The sequence below is a fragment of the Coloeus monedula genome (genome assembly GCF_965178545.1).
Source record: "Coloeus monedula genome assembly, chromosome: 3".
NCBI lineage: Eukaryota > Metazoa > Chordata > Aves > Passeriformes > Corvidae > Coloeus > Coloeus monedula.
In genome coordinates, this window is record NC_138783.1 from 45,528,729 (window position 1) to 45,550,552 (window position 21,824).

At 42.4% G+C, this 21,824-nt stretch overlaps 1 protein-coding gene across 2 annotated transcripts in view; it reads right to left on the reverse strand.

Annotated features, from left to right (window-relative positions):
* Positions 1–20,051, reverse strand: part of LATS2 (large tumor suppressor kinase 2) — a 49,012-nt gene extending 28,961 nt beyond the window's left edge. For both annotated transcript variants that reach the window (XM_082279396.1, XM_082279395.1), the window contains exons 1-2: positions 19,911–20,051; positions 15,214–15,789 (exon numbers count right to left, since the gene is read on the reverse strand). In XM_082279396.1, the coding sequence (XP_082135522.1) occupies positions 15,214–15,552 (339 nt within the window). In that variant the 5' untranslated portion in view covers positions 15,553–15,789; positions 19,911–20,051. The remainder of the gene's footprint in view (positions 1–15,213; positions 15,790–19,910) is intronic.
* Positions 20,052–21,824: the final 1,773 nt, after the last annotated feature.

Below are 21,824 nucleotides of genomic sequence, written 5' to 3' on the forward strand. Positions count from 1 at the left end.
AAGTACTGTTAAATACTTCCCTGCATCATACCACACTGCAGGTTCATGGGAAGATCTGTGTTTGTATTCTTCCAGCATGCCAAGCCCAAAACAATGCTAAGCCTCCATGGTGATGATACATGGAGACGGCCCCTTGTATTTTGATGATCAGGTTCACTCTATACTGAGAGGTCATCTTGCAGTAATTCCTACAGCTCCAGAGAAATGGTCTTTCCTCACTTTCACTTTGTGTGCATCTTGACTTGGGCTTCCGGCTGTGTGCACACTGCCTGGGATAGTGCTGTGAGATGCAGAATCACAGATGCAGTGACTCCTGAACAGCAGTGTTCAAGCAGTGCTTCCAAGGCCAACATCTGCTTCCTGTAACAGGCATTGTAACTGTCTATTCCTCTTCTCCAAGGCATCCATCAGCATTTAAAATTGTTGACATTATGGTTAATTTCTTTTAATCAAGCTCTCCAGTGTCTGCCACTACCTTCAGAGACTAACCACAGAGGCCAATGACAGGCAGGCTTAGACGTTCATGCATACATAAATTTATACACATACAAAACTACGTGTGAAAACCTGAATTCAGGATTTTTTTTTTTCACAAATGAAATGTGTAGGATTTATGTTTCAGAACATGCAATAGCTGAGATGTTGGAACTATCTGAAGTACTGCCTTGCAAAAGAAAACAGTAATACAGCCATAGCAGTTCCATATGCAGCCCATTACTTGAGTGACTGTAATGATTCTTGTGTATCAATTTTAAGAGTTTTGCAGCTTTTCTCTGTAAAAGGTTAGAGCCAGGAATCTAGAGTAGAAGTACCCTAAACTGTAATAATCTGGCAGCCCAGATTTTAAATAGGACCTTTGTGCTAAAAGCCAAATGTGCTTTCAGTGAGTATTACAATGCTTCCATCTAAGCAATCTCTCTGCCAAGTGACTTTGCATTCTTTCCATACTGAAGCGTATGGACTGGGACATCCCACCAGCTGACTACTCATTTATTCCTGCTCTGAACATTTAGCCATGCTTCCAATACAACCTCAAGGTCTCCTCCTGTAGAACATTAAATAAGCAGACAGTAAAAACAACAGAGATCTCTATGCAAACAATAAAACCACTGAATATCATTATCCTTTCATCTTTTCTGCATTGCAGCCTTCTTACACCTCTACCCTAGAAAAATCAATCCAGGTTGTAATGTCTTCTGGGTAGAGACCTCATTTTCGGCAACAATGTTGCACCACACAGCTTCACTCCAATGTCAGGGTGTAATGGCAGCTTTTTATTTGGTAACCACTGCAATGCAAATGCGAAACCCGAAGTGAGCAGCAAAACTCTTGTTAGCAATTTACACTGGTAACACCATCCATATCACACCAAGGGTTTATCAGTTTCTAATACGCAGGTCATAAACCAAAGATCTTGTTCTGCCAGGAAAGATTTTTTTTTTTTTTTTCAATAATGTCATTACAAATGCTTGGAAAATTATGTGGAAAGTGACATCATAATTTAGAGAAGAAAGAGGGAAAATACCAGGTATGCTACAAGTTACAGGAATATCCTGGCTGGTTATTTTAACTGGTTATTCAGTCGTCCATGTAATCTGAAATCCAAGCTATCAATATTAAAGAGATTTGAATGTACTTCCATTTAAGGCCAAAATCTGTGCCAAACCCTAAGTCTAAGTCAATGGACTTAGCATGTGTGTGTACTGGTGAAACAGGAGGACTCTTTTATTGCTCAAAATAGGCAGCAAAACTCTAGCCTGATAAAATCACTAGGAATTTTACAGCTGATTCCAGTGAGGGCAGAAATCCAGCTGAAGAATCTTCATATTCTAGCATGGTGGGGCTGGGGATATGATCCCAGTCTAGATATATGCACAGTTGATCTGAAATCCCAAACATGCTGCTCTTTCACACAGCTTTCACACAACTTTCTCATCTCACTGCACTCTGCACAGCAGTGCTCAGACAACAGACGGGTTGTGAGCAGATTGTGCAGGCTGTTCACTTTTTGTCTTCTGACCCAAACAACCAAGGTGGACCCCCTGTTGTTGCAGGTGGGGTCTGAGGAAGGAGGACACTGTTACTCAGTAGCTGACGAAATTAAAAGGCCTCCCCATCCCCCTGCAGCACTTCCTGCAATGCTCCATACACTAGAAGTCAAATAACACTGCTGGATCGCAGCTCAGTGCATTCCACTGCACTTTGTCACGCTTCCCTGACCGATACTATGCCAAAAATTACTAGCTTTAACAGTTCTCTGGTGAATAAAAGAGCTTTTGCAACTCTGAAACAGAGCTGAGTTTTTAATTCATGTTAAATCTGCTTTTCTGTTCTGAAGGAACATTTTTAATGCTGCCTGTAATTCCCCTTCTGTGCTTTTTTTTACTTCTGTAGTGACTTCTGTGAAGCTAAAGGAAAAATTCAAGCTGACCAGTTTTAAAAGCCTTAAAGAGACCTCTATAATATGCCTGAAGGAAGTAAAAATATGAACTAGCAAAATACAAAGATGAAAAAGATCCATATCTCATTCATACAAATCTAGAAATACATGGCAATAAGATTCAGAAGGCTAACATAGATAACAAAATCCAAAGCACAGCTGAAGTATCCAAAACAAGCCTAGAGCAACATTACCCGAAATTTGCACATTTACTGTTTATTTACTCAGTACCCAACTGAGCACAATCTTGGAACAATACAAGACTGCTCCTGCAAAAAACATCTTCTATTCAGATACTCTTGCAGTATAGACTATGCCCTAAGAAACTTTCCTTTGTAATCTTTTATGCAAAACCCATGCCTACAATTACCAAAAGAACCTGATTATGAGAAAACTGTAAAACAAACATAAGCAGTTAACAGAGTTAAATGCTCATTATGACAATGCTCGGCTCCTCTCCATAGCAGAATACCAACATGATGCCTGTGCACCCCAAAAAGGGATCCCACCTCCCTCCAAGTCAGTTAGCTTTGCTCAGCAGATCAAGAGCTGTTGCCGGCTCCAGCCCATTTTTGGAACAGCAGGTTTCACTATCCAACCCCATCTCCAGGCTGACCTGGAAACATGCCTGCCCTGATTTCTCTTTGCATATGGAAATAATAAAGCTATTTTTACATGAAAAGCAAATCCTTTATTTTCTCAAAAGCAAGAACAGCCGTTGCAACAAGCACAGAAGCTGGGTGTTTAGAATAGAGGAGGGTGTTACCTGAAAGTACAAAAAGCAATTAAGCCTTGTGAACAGAGCATGTGGGCAGAATGAGAGGTTAAGCATGACTTTAGACAGCAAGCAAACAAAAAACCGAAAAGAGGGTGCGGGGAGGAGGAATCCAAGGTAACCTGGAGTTCTTAAATTCAGTAAGCTGGGAAGGTGGGGAAAGCACCTCTGCAGTGATGCCTGCGAGAGCCAGCAGCAGGCACACACTGGGGGAACTCTGGTGGGGAACCCCACACTGCTCTCTCCCTGCTGTGCAGGGAGCAGTTCAGGTTCAGGCTGCTGCTTCTTCCACCCTACAGAGTGGAAGAAAAGGGCTTTCCCAACACCTGAGCATGATCCCTTCAAGCCAGATACTCCAGTTAAAACAACCAGTTTTCTCCTAATGGCTGAGCTCAGCACTACCACCTTTGCGACCCAACTGCCCTCCCCACCAAGTAAATGCCAAACATCATCCTCTCTGCTCACACACCCAGTTCCTGCTTTTTAGCAGGAGCTTCATCCTTGTTACACTCCCCATCTGCCATCATCATTGTCAGATACCACTCTCCTGTCAGAGTTCAAACCTCGACAGCAATACTTCCTCTATCCATTAGCTGCCATGATCTGTGAGTCAGAAAGAAAAAAAGAAAAGTCTTCCCAGACTGGGAAACCACAAAACTACTAAGTGAATGTGGCAAAACAAACTAGATCTCTGGTCTAGTGGCAGGAGTTTCCCCAAATTCATGGGCTCAATAGTTTGTGTGAAAGGAGGGCTCTGCTAGTTTGCTTCAGGGTTTTGTCTAATGCTAGACAATGGTCCTACTTCCCTAAGTTAGTGAGAAAGAGGAAGAAAAGGAAGTTTTATGCATGGCAGAAACTAAGAGAACTGGCCTGCCCCAGGTAGATACAGACACTGTGCTGATGCTACAGCTGTTGGTGTTTGGCCTGTGTAGGGCAGGATGAAGACCGAGTTCATGCTCCACTGCAGAGTGGCGAGCTTGGGAGCACAGGCCCTCCTGCACAAAGCAAGAAATGGTTCTTTGCAAAAAACCAAGGAATCCTGCTAAGCATGCAGCACTGCTACTTGCCCAAAATAGTGCTCCTGCTCCTGGAGGTGCTGAACACATAGCAGGACACTCTGACCTTCCCAGGAATCTGGGAGAAGGCAGCTCTGCCTCCAAATCAGAGCTGTGTCTCAGACTCTCCCTCCTGAGCTGTGTTCCAGTGTTCCAGGCTTGGGGGGCAACAAATTCTCCCTGGCAGCAAATCTGAGCACCCATTTCTGCCCAAGTGAGGAGCAGGGCCTGCAACAGCAAGTTCTCAACCTCCACCAGCTTCTAATGCTTACAAATCACAGAGAAGTTCCTGGAAAAATCTGTTGCAAATGGTTTTACAGCACCAAAGTAATACTGAAAAATACTTTTTCTAGTTACTTTCATGTGGTTAAGAGCCCTGAAGGTTCACTTCTCAGCAAACAGAGATGAGGGGTGGGGGGAGGCACACCAACGCAAATGAAAATTCTTGTGGTTTGCTTTCAAATTTGCTGGCACTTCCCAGTGAGGTCCTCTTGTAGTGTGGGGAGCTGGATCGCCACATGTCCTGGCAGACATTGATGACTTTGGCCCACGTGTAGACTCCTAGGCTCTAGGTCCTCAATTTGCACTGCTAAACACTTCTCTCCACTATTTGCATGACCGCAACACCACACATTTCACAGGTTCGTGATAAAACACCTTCCAGAAAGCACTCAATGGACTTAGTGCTTGCAGTAAAGAACATAATAAAAAGATTTTCTAAACAGGAGGGATGGCCAGCGTGCAAGAAATGATCACAGGAAGGAGATGGAAGTGAGTTTCCAGAATAGTAACTGCTGAAGCACCTGGAAGAAAAATAATTCCACCCTGCTCCAGCACACAGCCAGCAAGTTGCTACCACGTCTGGGCAGCACAGATCACATGGGCAATCAGGGAATCATCTAAAATACAGGGATCATCTGAAATAGAATCAAACTGAGCCCGACAACCAGAGAAAACAGGCTCCAGCGAGGTGGAATGAGTATCATTTGGAGCACTCATTTGGAGCCAGGACAAAAATAGCCCAATATGGAGTGAATTTATCTTAATTCAAAGGTCTCTGTCTTTTGACCACAACTTTCTATGTTTTTAATTGGTACAACCAGAATTTTTTTTAAACAAGGATACCCCACACAAATTAGTATTTCAAAGGTTCCAATTACATTGATTAAATTGGATTTTAGGCATCTTTATCAGGCTGACGTCTGGCAGGATGGTGGAATGAATACAGCAACTGTGGCAATGCTGAAAGAAAAGCATGAATGGGACAGGTGGCTCATTTAAGCACAGCCTGTGGAGCCCTGACACTGAATGGAAGAAAAGACACAGAAATGAAAACATATGGGGTGTGCTGGCAAAGTCACGTTACAGTTGCATCTATAATTCTTTAAGATGTCACATAAAATTTTTTTAGATGCAAGGCTGAAGTCTATAAAAGAGTTCTTCCTTAGTAGTTTGCAATTATAAAAAAAATCAACTCATTTAGGGTATTCAGAGGCACACAGAGAAAGGCCTGTAGGAGGTGTTGAATATTAGTCATTCAAGCCAATGGAGCAGAAAAAGCAATGTAATAGGACAACAGGTAAGGAAAGGGAAGTACAGACTTGAAAAACCTAGAAGATAAGAACTGATACAATGGGAAAACAAAACAAACAGGGAGGGAATGAAGCTGCAGATCAGCAACAGTGATCTCTGAATCTCTGCTGACATTTTCTTTTGTTTTGAAATAACCCCGATCCAACAGATTCAAATGGTGGATAAAATCCAAATGTAGCCGTATAAACTTTTACAGGAGTAATTTTACACTGCTAGTTGTCCTTCTAAAGTCAGTCTCTTTAAAGAGCAGAAACTTAACTATATTATCACCCAGTAGCAGCAGTCTTCTTTCTAGTATTTTATGCAAGTGGGGTGCAAGACCCTGCGTCTTTGCATGCTTTGGATTAAATGAGCAATTTACAAATCTTGCATTAGAGTAATGAACGACACAGAGAAGGAGGGTAATGAAAGGTACAGAAAACAGTTGCAAAATGCTCGGTCCTTTAAGCAGTATACATTTAAATCTCCCCATTTTCCCATTTACACTGTGTTTGTATTTCTCTAAGTGCACAGGAGACTGTGTGTGCCGCAGTAACAGTTTCACACACGCGCCCATACACTGATAACAATTAAAGACAAAGCAGCAGCACAGAACAGAGTTATTTTCACAGACTTGTCCTTGCCACGGCCATTACCTGATTCACAAAGTTACGGGTACACAGTGTTCTTTGGCTTCAGCCTTCTGAAAATTAACTGACCTAGAAATAATTTTTTTTTTTTAGGTATTCCCATATCGTCTCTCCATCCTTCGCCTCCCCAGGGAAATATTTTTAATTGCTTGGATTCACTCAAAATGGAGAGCACAAGTTTCTCATCAGGAAAAATCCATCTCTTACACTGCAGGGAAGCAGAACACAACCTCAAACACTAGAATCTTGTTTCCTTAGACTGAAAAAGAAATCTTCAATGCAGTACCAAATCCCATAGACTAAGTTCTTCACAAACAGCTGGTACCACGCAAACACTGCAATCATCCCAATACATACATGCACACATGCATTGCTTGTATGAAACCTAATTCCTACACGTCAATTTGTAACCCAAAAGTTTCTTGTGAACTGCCAGTGACCGCCCAGATGGCAGGACAAGACCATTGGCAACAAACCAGTTTTGCCATGCTGCAGCCATAGCTGCATAGCTGGGAGACCCCATCAAGATCAGGGCTGACAGAACCACCTCAACGGAAGCTGCCTAGTAACATAAAGCCAAAAATATTTCTATCATCAATAGTATTTTGGGTGACCTGCAGCAGATGTGTAGAGCAGGCAAACAGCAAGAGTTTGACTAGCTGAGTTTCATCAGGCTTTTATTAAAGCATCTTCTGGAAATGAGAAACTGGGACCCCTCTCAAGCCTGGACAATACAAGACTGCTACTGCTAGGATAAGACCACAGACCACAATGCCACAGCAACTTCAGCCTCTAATTTGGTAATCAGAGGCATTGTTAAATTTAATTTTATTTTTTTTCCAAAAAGCTAGGGTATGATAAAAACCTAGAAATAAGGACCAACATTTCGCACTCTAAGCCCCAGCTAAAAGCAATGTAATAATGTCAGATCTAAGCTACACTCACAATTAGGTCATGACCATAAAGAGTGAAAAAAGTTAAATGTATTTCACATGCTACACACATAACCTACGTAAGTATAAAGCCCAAGTTAACACAAACACTTGTACCTTTAAGCACACAGATCATATGTCTGTCCCTCCCTCATTTTACTAGTGAAAATTGCATTTGTTCCAGTAGTACTTGATTGTGGAACATCTACTCTAGAGTAGCTACATCCATAGTGAGGCAGCTCACAATCCAGTCAGAATTCTTTCCTAGGTCAAAGAAAGGAAAACCTGGGTCTAACCAGCTGTTTCTTAAGAGTAATTCAAGGAAATTATGGGGAATTAATGGACATATCCACTACATGAGAAAAACAGCAGCTGGCACCAGCAAGTAAAAAGATTTGAAAGGGCTCCTTCATGTCTCTCCTCAACTACTTTAGATAGCACTGCACACAAGCGTTCATGAGTCACAGAGACAGGCAGCACCCAAGGAGCAAAGAGTGCCAGTACTGGAGCCTGATTTATGGAAGATTAGGGGGACACATGGACAACACACATGGGACATGGATATTCTATAGGAGTTGCCACCACAAGCATCTGCTGAGCAGAATTTGAATGCTGGGCCCATGGGAGCACCAACAAGCTGTGTTCTGCTCGAGATGGGGGTACAGCAACAAAAAACTGAGGGAAAACAAATGCAATTGTAAGTTATTTTATGTATATTTGCCCATGCTTTAGGAAAAAGAAAACTGTTTTTTAAAAAATCACTCCACACAAGGTATGGCACGTACCTGGCATATCACGTGAGAAGTAGCCAGGAACTTTTATTTGCATTCTACTGATATTCAATTAGCAGCTTTCACATAAGCTTTTAATTAATCTGGTAACTACTAGAAAAACATTCCTAGGTTGAATTAAATGAGTTTTAAATGCACATCTTGACCTACCTCTAAAGACTGTAGCCTGCAAAAGTCTTGTATTGAGTCCTTCTACTGAAATCTCTCTGTTTAAAAGTGCCCTTCAATTTTTTGAAGAAAGAAAAGAACCCCCACAGACAATCAAAAAACACCCCACATCTCACTCCCAATGAAGAGATGCTATCTTTCAGTCTCATTATAAAATCACATTTGTTCCTCTCAGATATAAGCTGAAAGAACAGCAGAGATTTAGGCTGAGAACAGCATAAAAAATGCAAAAGGAACAGTTACACCCTACTACTATTGTGATATCAGCTTCCTGTTATAATAATAACAGCAATCTTCACTTTTGGTCACAAGGGCTTTTTATTCAGAGACTGAAGTAAATGCTTATACAGATTTTTTAGTGACTGTGAAGAAGTCATTTCCTTTCTCGCTAAAAAAAAAAATACCCATAGCTCAAAATTCTACTGGCAATTAAATTTTAATAAATACAATTTAAGTATCCAGTGCAAGTTAATCCTGTACCTTGATACAGCAAGATAAAATTTTTTGGTTTTTTCTTAACTCCCAAGCTTCTAGAATGTTTATCTGACATGAGGAATAGGCAAGTTTAAGATAACTCGAGATTCACACTTACCTACTGTTGAAGTCTAGCATCTGATTCCTGCCCGGTCATTTCAAACACAATCCTACTACCAAGATGTAATTTATTCTATAGCTTGATGAAGAAGAAAAAAGACTAACTAGAATTAAGGAGAGTTTAAAACACTCTCATTCAGTGCGATATTACTGCCCAGCTGCCAAATCTTGTCATGCGAAGAACATGCAATCATTTACTACTGTTTATAAATATTTCCACCACCACAAAAAGTCAAGGGAAAATACCTTTCTTCCTTCTGCAGGACAAGCATATTCCAAGTCATGCTCACACGGAACAATAAGTACCAAGAGCACCTTCTCAAATACATTGTGGGAGCTGTCATGACACAGACAATCTAAGTATACTCACTAAGCCACTATCATCAAGAAGCGACAGAAACATAGGAAAACTGGAGACAAGAGAAAGGGCTTAGGAGAGACATGTCAGCAGGTATCAGCTGAAGAGCAATCTTCACCTCTTGCTTTCAGCCCCTGGAAAGCTATGACTCACTATTTTTCTGAAGCAACTAAGAACTGAAATGACTTAAGTTGCTAACCTCAGGCATATTAGTGGGAAAACACATTCCGTTACATGCTTTGATGGAAGAACACTGCATTATACTGGAAACCTCTCAGAAAGGTTGAAACCAAAAAGGGAGGTTAGAAAGAAAAAAGTATAGGAAAAGGTTATAAAACAAGCCCTCAACACATCTGGTAAAGAGAAGGCAGAGTGAATAACTTACCTTCAAATGATGGATGCAAATGAAACACCCAAGAGACTGCTGACCCGAATTATCAGATCTATTTCAGTTGCTAAAATAAAACCTTTCTCCTGCATTCAGCAGCGAGTGTCCTCATTTGAACATCCCTTTTTCCCTCCCTGCAACCCAGAATACTTCTACAAGCAGCACAGCTTGTAATGACTTGAACCACATTAGCTCAGTTGGTCAGAGCATGGTGCTAACAACACCAAGGGCACATGTTATATCCCTATATGGGCTATTCACTTTAAGGGTTGGACTTGATGATCCTTGTGGCTTCCTTCCAATTAAAAATATTCTGTGATCCTCACCTTTAACATATGTCCCACAGAATAACTCAGGCAATTCTGTAACAGCTCATTCTTCAGTCATTTTTCATTATCCAAACAATCTGGACTGAAAACATCCAGAAGATGACTAAGATGTTCATCCTGGAGGTTTTGGTAAATGGCTGGGCAGGCAAAACTCCTAACACAGGGAAAGTTTACTCAGGCAAACACAAAATTTTGTTACAGGACAGGCCAATGTTGTGAAATTAATTCTCTTACTTGCTATTACAAAATTTGCTGTCCTTCACCTTGAAGGCAAGCTGTCTTTTTAGACTTGTCCTCTTAACAAATACGTCACAGCAGATATTTTACTACAACAGAGCTTCAGCAAGTCTGTTATCAAAACAAAACTCTACACTGTATCTGCTTCCTGTCATCACTCCAAAAATATAGTGAGAAGTCATACTGCTCAGTAACACACTGCTAGATGGCACATGGATCATAGGTGGGCAAGCACGACCTATATACAACAGGAAGAACAGAATACTAGTTCTACATGCAAAGTGCAAAAGAGGACTTTTTGCCCAAGCTGTGTTTGGCAGAACAGAATTTCCCTCACTTAAGAAGTGCAAATATTTGTTCAAATTGAGATAAATACTTTATTTCCCATTCTCAAAACCTGCAACCAAACAGCATTCCCAAATCAGGGCAGAATCTTTGCCAAACGGGTTCAATAAAAAGAAGGTAAGCCATGATGTACAGATTGAAAGAATCCTGGAATGCAAGGAGGACTTAAAAAAACAACCAAAACCCCCACCTCTACAAACTGAATCTCATGAATACAGCGTATCACTGATGACAAGGCAGTCAACTTGATATTCTTACACACATTACACCATTCCACAGACACCATTCACTTCCTTGAAAGACAATGCAATTAGTATCCAATGGACAGATCTTCCCCTTCAAAATATCCTGATACTGGCACAGGGCGGTGGGGCAGACTGGTCCATGCTTTACTACGGAAATTTATAAAAGCCTCTGGAGAAAATAAAGCCTAAGAACTTCCCTGCTTCACATATTCATAGCTGTACAGCAGATAGCATGGTACTAGCAGTATGTAGCCTGTAAAAAATCCTAAAACGTGATTTTTTTCTTAAAAATAGCAGCCCAAACAAACCATGTCTAGAAATCTTCACCCGGAAAAGGCACCCTTTGCTCAAAGGAAAATTTGCTTGAGGGAAAGAAAAAAAAAAACCCACAAAAGTGACAAGTGTGTAACGTTCAACAGTTCATCTAGAACTGCTGCAGCCCACTCTAAATTACAATGTCAGTGGCTGTTTATGCTCCAAGGAAGTACAGTAAGTACAGTACAGCCCATTCAGGTTGTTGGAATGCCACTGATCATATGCTCAATTGCATCTATTCATCAGAAACACTCAATCCACAACAGCAGCTGCATTTACCACCACACCCCAAACGCCACCCAGTTGCCCCAGGTGATTCCAGTGGTTTACCAGCCCACAGGACAGACACACTCTTGTCCCCCTACAGTGACTGCAAGTTACACTTCCAAGCCCAAGGACTTTTATTTACTAAAGAATGGCATATTAGGTGTGCTTTTGGCTTCAAGCTGTTACAACGAAAAAGGTCTGGTCTTTTGCAGTCATGTTCTATGAGTTTCAAAACTGTTTACGCTGCACTAATTATTTTTGATTGAAACTCACTAAATAATTACTGTTGAAAAGATGACTTAAGCAAACAACAGACAAGTTACTCAATTTGTTTCAGAAAAACAATGACTAATTATGTGTGTTATTTGTTTTCTATCTCTTAAAAAAAAAAAACCCTGGTAATCCTGGCTTCTTTCAGGTCAATAGTGAAGTCCCCATTAAGTTTAAGGGAGCATATTTCACTATAAAATCGTAAACTACACAATGGTGGAAAAAGAAAGCTTTCTGGAAGAAAACATGCCATTTAAAAGAACACTGGCAACTTCCTAACCATTTAAAACAAGTAACACCTATGATAACTGTAACTGAAAGACATGAGAATTTAATACTTACTTCACGAATTACACTGCATTTCATATACTTGTTAAGTTTACCAAGTGGCTTATAACGAAATTCCTGGCTGTGTGGGTCTTTCATAGAGCAAGAGTAAAGTAACAAAATGTTATGTTTCCTTTTCATTCAATAAAACCAATTTCAATTTCGTCTCAAAACTTAGAGTCACTTAGGCAGAACAGGGAGCATTTCCTGTAGGATGTGAAATGGTTGTTGTTAAAATCTATCCATGCTACAGATAGAATAGATGAGTGGAGCTAGTAAGAGTATTAAATAGAAGTATCCTTTCCCTAGCCTCTAAAATAATTTTCCTTTTCAATTGTCACTGCTTCCCTTCATCCTTCCAAAAATCCTTATTGTGGCCTAATAAACAGACCAAAGAAGAATCTTGATCCTTGCATGGTGTCCACCACAACAGATTACTCACAAGGTTAGCATTACTTTTCAGTGTTCCATCTAGAACACCAAAAAGCATCAGCCCAAATCCAGCTGGAAAATGAAGTTCTCATAAGACCAAACTGAGTGTTATAGCCATCTATTCCTTCTTCACAGCTTCCTAGAATGCTCACAATTAGAGCTTCTAATGACAAACTGCCAGATGCTTCAGGACGACTGCAGCTGCTGAACAGCTGATTTCTGCACCATGAAGCAGGATCAGGAGGGGTGAGATTTTGTATTCTGCAAGCTTGCTGTAGGGGAAGGCTCAAGTAGAACATTAGCTATTCATGGACTGAAATCCTTAACCTCAAAACAGCTGCTCCTGGCATTTGAAAAGGGACAGTGGGGTTTGGGCTTCAGTGCCCATTTACCAACCTCACACTGGCACTAGGTTCAGAGGTAAATAAAAGCATCCCCAAAGAAACTGAAGCTGCCTTCACTTCTCTGTTAAACAGAGATCTGTTAGCTGCCTACAGGACTACAGAAGGTGTCCATGTGGTAGGCATTTAAAGGCTTTGATTCACAAGCAGGGACACGGTAGCTTGGGATCGCTGACTTACTACACATCATAGTATGAAACAGTTCAGCATCTAATTCAAAACAGCTCAGGCATTAGGGGGAAAGGAAGAACCTAGAGGTAGCAATCAGGTCTGTCACCCTACACCACACCATCCCCAAGGTCAGATACTATTCACACCATCTCAAGAAGCTCCACTCATTCACAATCCTTCGAGACAGCAAATCTTCATATGGTCTGGACTCACACTAGGAAGCTCAGCATTTTTATTTACAGGATTCCACTCCTGAAACCTGTTTGGACTCTAGCCAAATGTGATCCTGATAAAGCCTAGACCTGCGTGCCAAACACACCTAAGGGACAAGCCCAATAGTGCCATTGCCAGGCAACAAGTCACAGCTAGGGAAAAACAACAAATGGGAGGATGGAAGGGTCATGGCCAATGAGGAGGGGCAAAAAAAAGCCCTACCAAAAATGTGAGCAAAATTTAAGGATGTAGGCAAAACCTCCACATCAGAGTCAGAACCAGGCTCAATGTTCTAGAAGAAGCAATACCATTGTATGAACATTGAAGTCAAAATAGCTGAATATAAAAAAATTTACACACATAGTTCATTACACTGCTTTGCATACCAGGACATTTTAACAGGTGTTCAGGTACTTCTGTTTTATACATTGGCTTAACATTACTGTGCTGTAGTGTGCTCAAAGTACTTTCCAAGATTTCAGTCCAACAAGCTAAGTTCTATGTGTGAATGATTTGTCCATGTAACCTACCAAATGTGCATTTCCAATCCAGAATCCAGCTGTGCTCATTTAACCTTGGCTCATACACACAGGGAGTGTTCCCATCCTAAACAGCTAGGGACATTTAGAGGGTAGAGTTCTAAAAAACACTGTTTTCATGGCGTACTAGAGATCAAAGAAAACTCTTGGTTCCTCCAGTTAAATAATTCAGTACAGCATCTTGGTTCATTGGACTAGGAAGTGTTTAGTTGTACTGCAGCACTTCTTATTAGATATGCAATCTGCTCTAGCTCTGATTATCTTGTACAGCATAAACTCTTTGGCACAGAAACAGCACTAATTAATATTTACACAGCTCCAGGGAAATGCATACTGTTACACTGTTTACAATAATGCTTGATGTTAGTTCTGTTATACAGAATCAGAATATGGTCTAGGAGAGCCAAGAGACTCACATTCTGCCATGAATGAATGAGGCCTAAGTTTTGAAATCAGGGAGATGCCACTGAAAGCACTTTGGTTTTAAATCTCTCCAATTTGTATCAAGGACTATAAATGGAAATGTTTCAGCTTGTCAACAACTGCTATTCAATCACATGGGAAAAAAAGTGCTCCTACAACACTCAGAATCTGAACCCAAACCAGCACTTTTTCCCTAAAAAGCAAAATTTTTAATTACTCCTGGACAGAGGTGAAAGTCAATACTGGAAGCACAAGCAAGATGAATGCAGCTCAACACAAAATGACCGTGTTCTGCACCTAGTGAATGGTCTTTGAATTAAGAATACATTCTAGCATTAATGCCAGGATGACAAAAAAAAGCATCTCTACATCAAGTCACTTATCTGAGCAGTGCTACCACCTCTTAGTAGAAGCAGAGAAAGTGAGAAGTAAAGGTGTGGACAGAATCACTGCTGTCAGCTGAACATCCATCCAACCCCTCCTGCTTTCTGGCCAACAGCAAGTGAGCTTCTTCAAATACCATATATTGTGTCTATAATTTCTTACAGTTACTTCTGACAGTGAACTGGGTTTAGATGTGCTAGACAAAATTCTACCCTATTACTCACAGCTAAGGCTTGTTACTAAGCATTGCAGGGAAAATTAAGAAACAAAAAAAAAAAAGAAAAAAAGAAAGGTAAAAAAAAGACAAGCTACCCTGTTCAGTCTCAGATATCAACTGGAGAAATCATAGAAGAATCCTAGAGGTCACCATAACTGTCTTTAACATAAATGAACCCCACAGTAGGCACATCTGCCCTGAATAAGTCCATCTACTCATGCTGCATGCTGTATGCTACTCATACAGCAACATGACTGCCAGAATAATCAGTGCATTTCCAAGATTTTGACAGACACCATCAAAATCCTTTCTTTGGTCCAGATAATAAACTTGCTTTGACAGCAGTGCCAATCCCCCCTCCCACCTCATACGTACCTGATCACAACCTGCATTCACCAGTTCCTGGAGCATCTGCCTGTTGACTTCCACGGCTGCTGTGGTGCTCGACTCATTAGCAAAGGGCAGCAAAGAATATCTGATTTCTCGCAGAGCTTTCTGATATGGTCCAAACTTGGGCGTTTGTCTCATCTGCTGCTGCCTTGCAGCATCCTTCCCTATTAAAATCTTAGGGTCCAGAGAAGTTTCACTGCCTGCTCCAATCGGTAGTCCCTGACCTGAAGATTTGGATGGCTGCTTTAAACCTTCTCGAATCTCTTGTAACCTTTGTCTGCTGTTTCCAGAATATGTCGTAGCAGGAAAAGTCTTTGGCCTCATTGTTAATCCAGTTTTCTCTGAGCATAAATTCAGCTTTATTCTTTGTTTCTTTTAAATTATTTTGAAAAAGTGTCACTTGATGGTATCAATTTCCTGTAAACATAATCCTTCAAAGAGAAGAAGAAAAGGCAAAATTCTCAAGAGATTTCTGCCAAAGTTTTACTTCAGCTCACAATCTTCACATTTCCTACAGAAAATGAAAATCTGTGGAATCATCATTTTGCAGACTGACAGTGTCTGAAACGAAAGAAAATAAAAAGTACATTCAATTAAGCTGATATTGTAAATGCCTCTGAAGAGACAGCATGAGAATTAATCAAGTGAAAATGAATCCGTTTAACCTCTTAAGCTGTCACAGTCGGATACCTTTTAATGATTTTCACTTTATCTGTTTTCAATAACAGGATTCTAAAAGACTTTCTCAAAATAACCAAGTAATAATTCATTTTTCTTTTAAGTTTAATTTTCAAAATAAATTAAAATAAAACCCCTAAGAACTAAGGTTTAAAAAAACTCATTTAAGAATTGTACAGTACCTAACTGTGGCAAGTTTCCTACCCAGTTGCATAACCAAATTCTGGAGAAGCCTATCTTATTTCATAATTAGGGAAGAGTATGCTCATGAAATGTTTTTCCCCCACTTAAGATTTTGTTTATTTTACACTAGCTGAGCACAGTTTCAGAAGTTTATGAAAAAGATTTATAATGGAAATATTGATGACTCTAACCATACCAACTTCTAGTATTTCAATAACAAAGTGAATAACAGAAAGACAAGATATTTGCCTTTCCATGTGAATAACTTATCAAAGCCTGAAAGTAACAATTCTCACCAGAACTGGAAGGAGAAGGGGGAAAAAGAAGAATAGAGGAAAGGATATATGATACTTCATTAGCTGTGCCTTATAGGGAAGAAAAGGAAAAGAGGTGTAAATGGAGCTATACAGTAAGAGCAGATGATGAAGAACCAGATCATATAGCATCCCAATACAGAAAAAGAAGACTTTGAGACAGCTTTATGCACCTCTTCTGACAAGCAGCAGAGAACACTGATGCAGCACAGCTGAGCTACCATACAGCTTGTGACCTCCACGCAGCACAAAGTTACAACAAGAATCCTACCTTAACTAAATCTTCGTGCATCACCGTAATACAAACATTAAATAATGTTGCATTTGGAACAGGATTAAAAAGACAGCCTCATCAAAAATGTAACCTAGCTACTGATGCTGCTTATGCAAATTGGCTTCTTCTGCTACCATTTGCACTTGCAAAGTGACTTCTGAACACTGCACCAGCCACCTTGCTGGTAAGGAAAGAATTCCATTCAGTTGTTTCCAAATCGCCAATACAGAGGATGGTAACATACCATATGTTTCTCTCTGGCACTCAGAAGCCAATTGGATTTTTTTTTTTAAAGGTGCTTCACTTTTGATCATAGCACCTTTATCACTGAAAAGAGTTTCTCTGGGAAGTATTGCTCTTTATTTTCACATGCTCATATTAAAACCTCTTTTTGTTGTGATAGCTGTAGCATTTCCCAAAAAACCAACCATTTCCATACATTTACCAGCACTTCTCACTGCCGAGCAAACAGACTGCTACTGTGAAGCCCAACAGAATCTGGACACATTCACTTCTGAAGCCCACCACCACTTCTTCATCAGTACAGTCTGCTTCAAGCTTTCCTCTACAAGCAAGGTCTGAAATACAACAGTGAAGTCAGACCCCAGACTCCTCTATGATGGTTCACCAGTCTGAAATGCAGGAGCACGGATTAATCACTTGAGATTAACCCATGTCAACCTCTTTTGCTAAGATTTAAATGCTCTGTTAACTAAAAGACACCAATAATATGTTTGAGGTCTTAAGTTCCTCCACTCAGTGCTCTCCACGAATACCCTGTGACACTAACTCACAGAGAACTGACAGTGACATTTGCCAATTGTTTTAAGGGAAGTGCTAAAGCTGTTCATCCAGATTTTGATGTTTCCACAAATCAGATATTGGTCAGTAACAGAACAAGCTTTCATTGTCCCAAGAGAAGACAAAAGCAACTGCAGGATCTCAAGAACAGATTTTTTTTTCTACTTGGACAGAATACAGCAAAAGGTAATACACAGACTTGGTAAAAAATAAAACACAGTAGTATTGCAGCCTTTTTTGGATTACATCATAACTAGCTAGAAGATACAGAGCAATTAATTGGTCTATAATTGTCTTTCTTTTCCTGACAGCAGCAGGCACCATATGGCTGGGTTTAGGCATCTGGGTTGTTCTTCCTTTTCAGTCCCTGTGCCAATCCTCAGGCCTGGGACGGGCTGGGAAAGCTGGCAAGCCCCCCACCTTTTTGCAGCAAAAGACTGCTTTCCCACTTACACACATGCTTCACATAAAGAACTTCTGTGACCTTTAGCCTAAGCTCAAGTCTAATAATGCTGGGTCAAGCCAGCTGGCAACTTCCTCAGCTTACATTTACAATACTGCTTAAACCAGAAAGAAACGTTGCTCGTTTAGACAGTATGAATGAGAGCAGCAACAACAGCAAGTACTGGAGCTAACTGAAAACCCGTTTCATATTTTGCAGGACTTTTTTTCTATAATGAAATATGTAAGCTAAGCAGAAAAACTGGAACACTAAATATTACAGATAATTTACAAAGAAAGACAAGCTGCTGGCTTTTTAAAATCTTCATGAGATTTGCATTCTTAGCAAAAAAATAAAACGGCTGTATGCTTTAAAAGATAGTGTCTCATTCTGTCTAAGCATTTCTAACTGTACATCTAGATTTGGATAACTTCAAATCCTTCTAATCTGCACCCTGCTTACAGCATAAATCTATCAATAGATTTCTTTCTGCCATCAGGAGAAATTAGAGTTCTAAGCCATTCTGACTAAACAATCCTAAGGTCTTTTCCAAACTGTTATATGTTCTGTACTAATTAGAAGCTTGCCCATTATCCTGAAAACATGACATTTCAAGGAAGTTAAAGAATTTTTCAGTAACTGATTGTTTCATTCGATAAATACCAATAGCTGCTCTGTCAGCAACCAACCAACCGACGACACTGAAATCATATGCTGGTGTCTGTTGTCCCAGCAGCACTATCTATTCACTCTCCCGTTTCTTCATCCACCAACAGGCTGCATGTGGTAGTGGCTTTGTGGAGCTGGGACACAGGCAAGAAACTAAAGCTCGCCCGAGCTGGTGAGCTGTTTCCCTCTAACTGTGCAGGCACCGGAGTGAGCTGAACTTGCAATCACTGCAGTATAAGAAGGAGTAAAGTTTTAAGAAGCTGCTAGAACTACCTCCCCCTCTCAATTTACAGGTATCGGTTTGGGGGTTTTTTTGGAGGTTTTTTTTGGAACATAAATTCAAGGAGGCAGGAACTGTTCACTTTGTATTGGAGGTCTACGATGGGGGGGAAACGTTTCAGGAATTTCATCATTATACAAACCGTGCTTCTCTTTATAAGTGGGCACATTGTGGAAGTGAAGAAAAGTGGAAAGGGGATTTTCCCTAAGACGATTCCGCCTCTCCTTCCCTTCCTCCTGCTAACAGAACTGTCCAAAAGTGACTCTGTGCCCGTGTCCCACTGCCAGCTACAAGCACTGGCCCAACGCAGAGCTGTGGGAAACATCTCGCCTTCCCCCTCCACAGCAGCCCGGCAGTGACTGACCGCAAAGCCCGGGCACTCCAAACGAGCCCTTTTTGCGTCATTTGCGCGAGTGCCTTTCCCGGGAAAGGGGTATTTCAACACGCACACCGCTCACGAGGTAGCGGAGAGGGTGGCGAACTGCTGGGTTTCGGCAGTGACCTTCAGCTGACGGGGAACAGCGGGCCCCCGCCGCAGCCAGACGGGACCCCGCGGGCTCTGGATGCCCCCGGCCGGCTCCCCGGGGCCCTCGTTCCCTGCGACACCCGCCCTGCAGACTCTGCCCCGGCGGGTCGCCTCCCACCCCCGTGCCGCCGGGAGTCCTTTCTCCCCCCACTCCTTTCGTGGGCAGAAAGCTCCCAAAATAAACTCAGGCCATTTATTAGCAGCTCCGGCCTGCTGGGGCAGAGGCCTCGGACAGGCGGACCCCCATGCCGCTGCGCCGGGGCTGGGCTGCGCTGTCACACGAGTGTCCGGAAAATGTCGGAGGGTGCGGGCAGGGCGCCCAGGCTGCCGCCGGGAGGGGACTCACACACGGGACGCTCACTCCCGCTTCCGAGGACCGACCCACGTCCGCTCACCCGCACCCCCCGCTTCTCCACAGGACTTTCCCTTCCGCGCAAGAGCAGTTCTGGGGGATGGGGAGCGCTCCCACTCGGGGCTGAGGGGGAGCCCGCGCCCCCCGCGCCCGCTCCGCTCACCTCCCCGGGGCGCCTGGCGCCGCCGCTCGCCCTCCGGGGGTCGGCACGGCGCGGCTCAGCGGCGGAGGCGGCCGCGGCGGCGCGGGCCGCTCTCCATCTTCCCCCCTGGCCGTCCCGGGCGCCGAGTGCGGGGCGCAGTCGGGACATTCGCTACATTGTTGGCATTCCATTCGCGCCACGTGACCCCGCGGCGCCCGCGTCATTCCACTCCCTCCCGGCGCATTCCAGCGGGGGGAGGGGCTTCCAGGGCGGGAAGGGCCGGGAAGGGCCGGCCCACCCTCAGGGGACCGAGGTGCCGGGGGCCGCCTGCCCTCCGCCCGCCCTCCGCCCGCCCTCCGCCCGCCGGCCCCCTCGGGGCGCCCGCCCGTAGGTTTACGGGCTGTACGAAGTGACACTTTTTCCTCTCCTGCCTCTACTTGCTGAGGCGAAAAGGGCTGGGGTAGAATTATGGCATGGCTTGGGTTGGAAGTGACCTTAAAGATCATCTGGTTCCAACGCCCCGCCCATGGAGGGCACCTTCCACTAAATCAGGTTGCTTAGAGCCCCATCCAACCTGGCCTTGCACACCTCCAGGGATGAGACATCCACAGCTTCTCTGGGCAAGATAGGTGACTTGGAAGTGCTCTTCCTGTCACCCCATGCTCCAAACTTACTTAAATTGAAATGTCTGTGCTGATAACTGTTATTCCTACCACTACCCATTCCATGCTGGACTAACCAGGCACACAAAGTGGCAGCACTATCAATGCCTTCTTGGGGTTTCCTTTTGGTTTCAGGTTTGCTTGGGATTTTTGAGGGGGTTACTTGTTTTTCATGTTTCATCATGGTGAGGAGACAAGGGAGCTATGAGGTACTGGAGGAGGGCAGACAGGCAATCCACATCTGGAACAAAAATGCAGAACCAAGCTGCAAAGGATATTTGGATGCAAAGTTCATGTTTGACCTTTTTGTGGATGGAACTACCTGGAACCAGAACCGTCAAATCACTAAGACTGGAAAAGATCTCTGAGATCATTGAATCCAACCATTAGCCCAGCACCAATGTGTTCACCACTAAATCACATCCCCAGGTGCCACATCCACATACCTTTTGAACACTTCCAGGAGTAACGACTTCACCACTTCCCTAGACAGCCTGTTCCAATGCCCAACCACCCTTTCAGAGAAGGTATTTTTCCTACTATGCAACCTAAACCTCCCCTGGCACTACTTGAGGTCATTTCCTCTTGTCCTGCTGCTTGTAAGCGGGGAGAAGAGACTGACCTCCACCTCACTAAACCTCCTTTCAGGTAGTTTTAGAGAATGATAAGGTCCCCCTATTAACCCATTTTTCATGCAAGCAGGAATATTATGATTTTAGGTATCTCTCTGGTTTTTAATAAAGACAATTCACAATGAGAAATAATCCCCACACTCCCAAATACAGTAATTTTTGGATCTGGAAGGCTGGCTCTGGCCCCTCAGCATGACAGATATGCATGCTAGTCATAACCATGCATTAATACAGAGTAAAAACCATAAGAGAGCAAACTTCCATACATATAAGCATATATCTTTAGATCATTAACATGGAAGAAGCCTGCAGTCCTGAAATTCTTCAAAATTCTTAAAATCCTGTTGCAGAGCTGAGAGGTGCTCATTGTAGAGTTTCTCTGTTTGGCAGGGAAAATGTCAGTCTTGCAAATTGTTAAGACCCGTTTAATTATGCGACGAGCCCCAGTGTCTTCCACTGGACTGTGAGCATGTATAAAGAGAAGTCTGTGCATAACTGTCTTTCCAGGATGGGAGCTATTTTTACAGCCTTTTCCAAGCCATGGAGACTATTTTTGTTAATAATATACTCATGGGCAGTCCTGTCTCAGGATATTTCTCTGAGCTTGTTTATCATAATTTTTTTTCAATGTCTTTCATGCA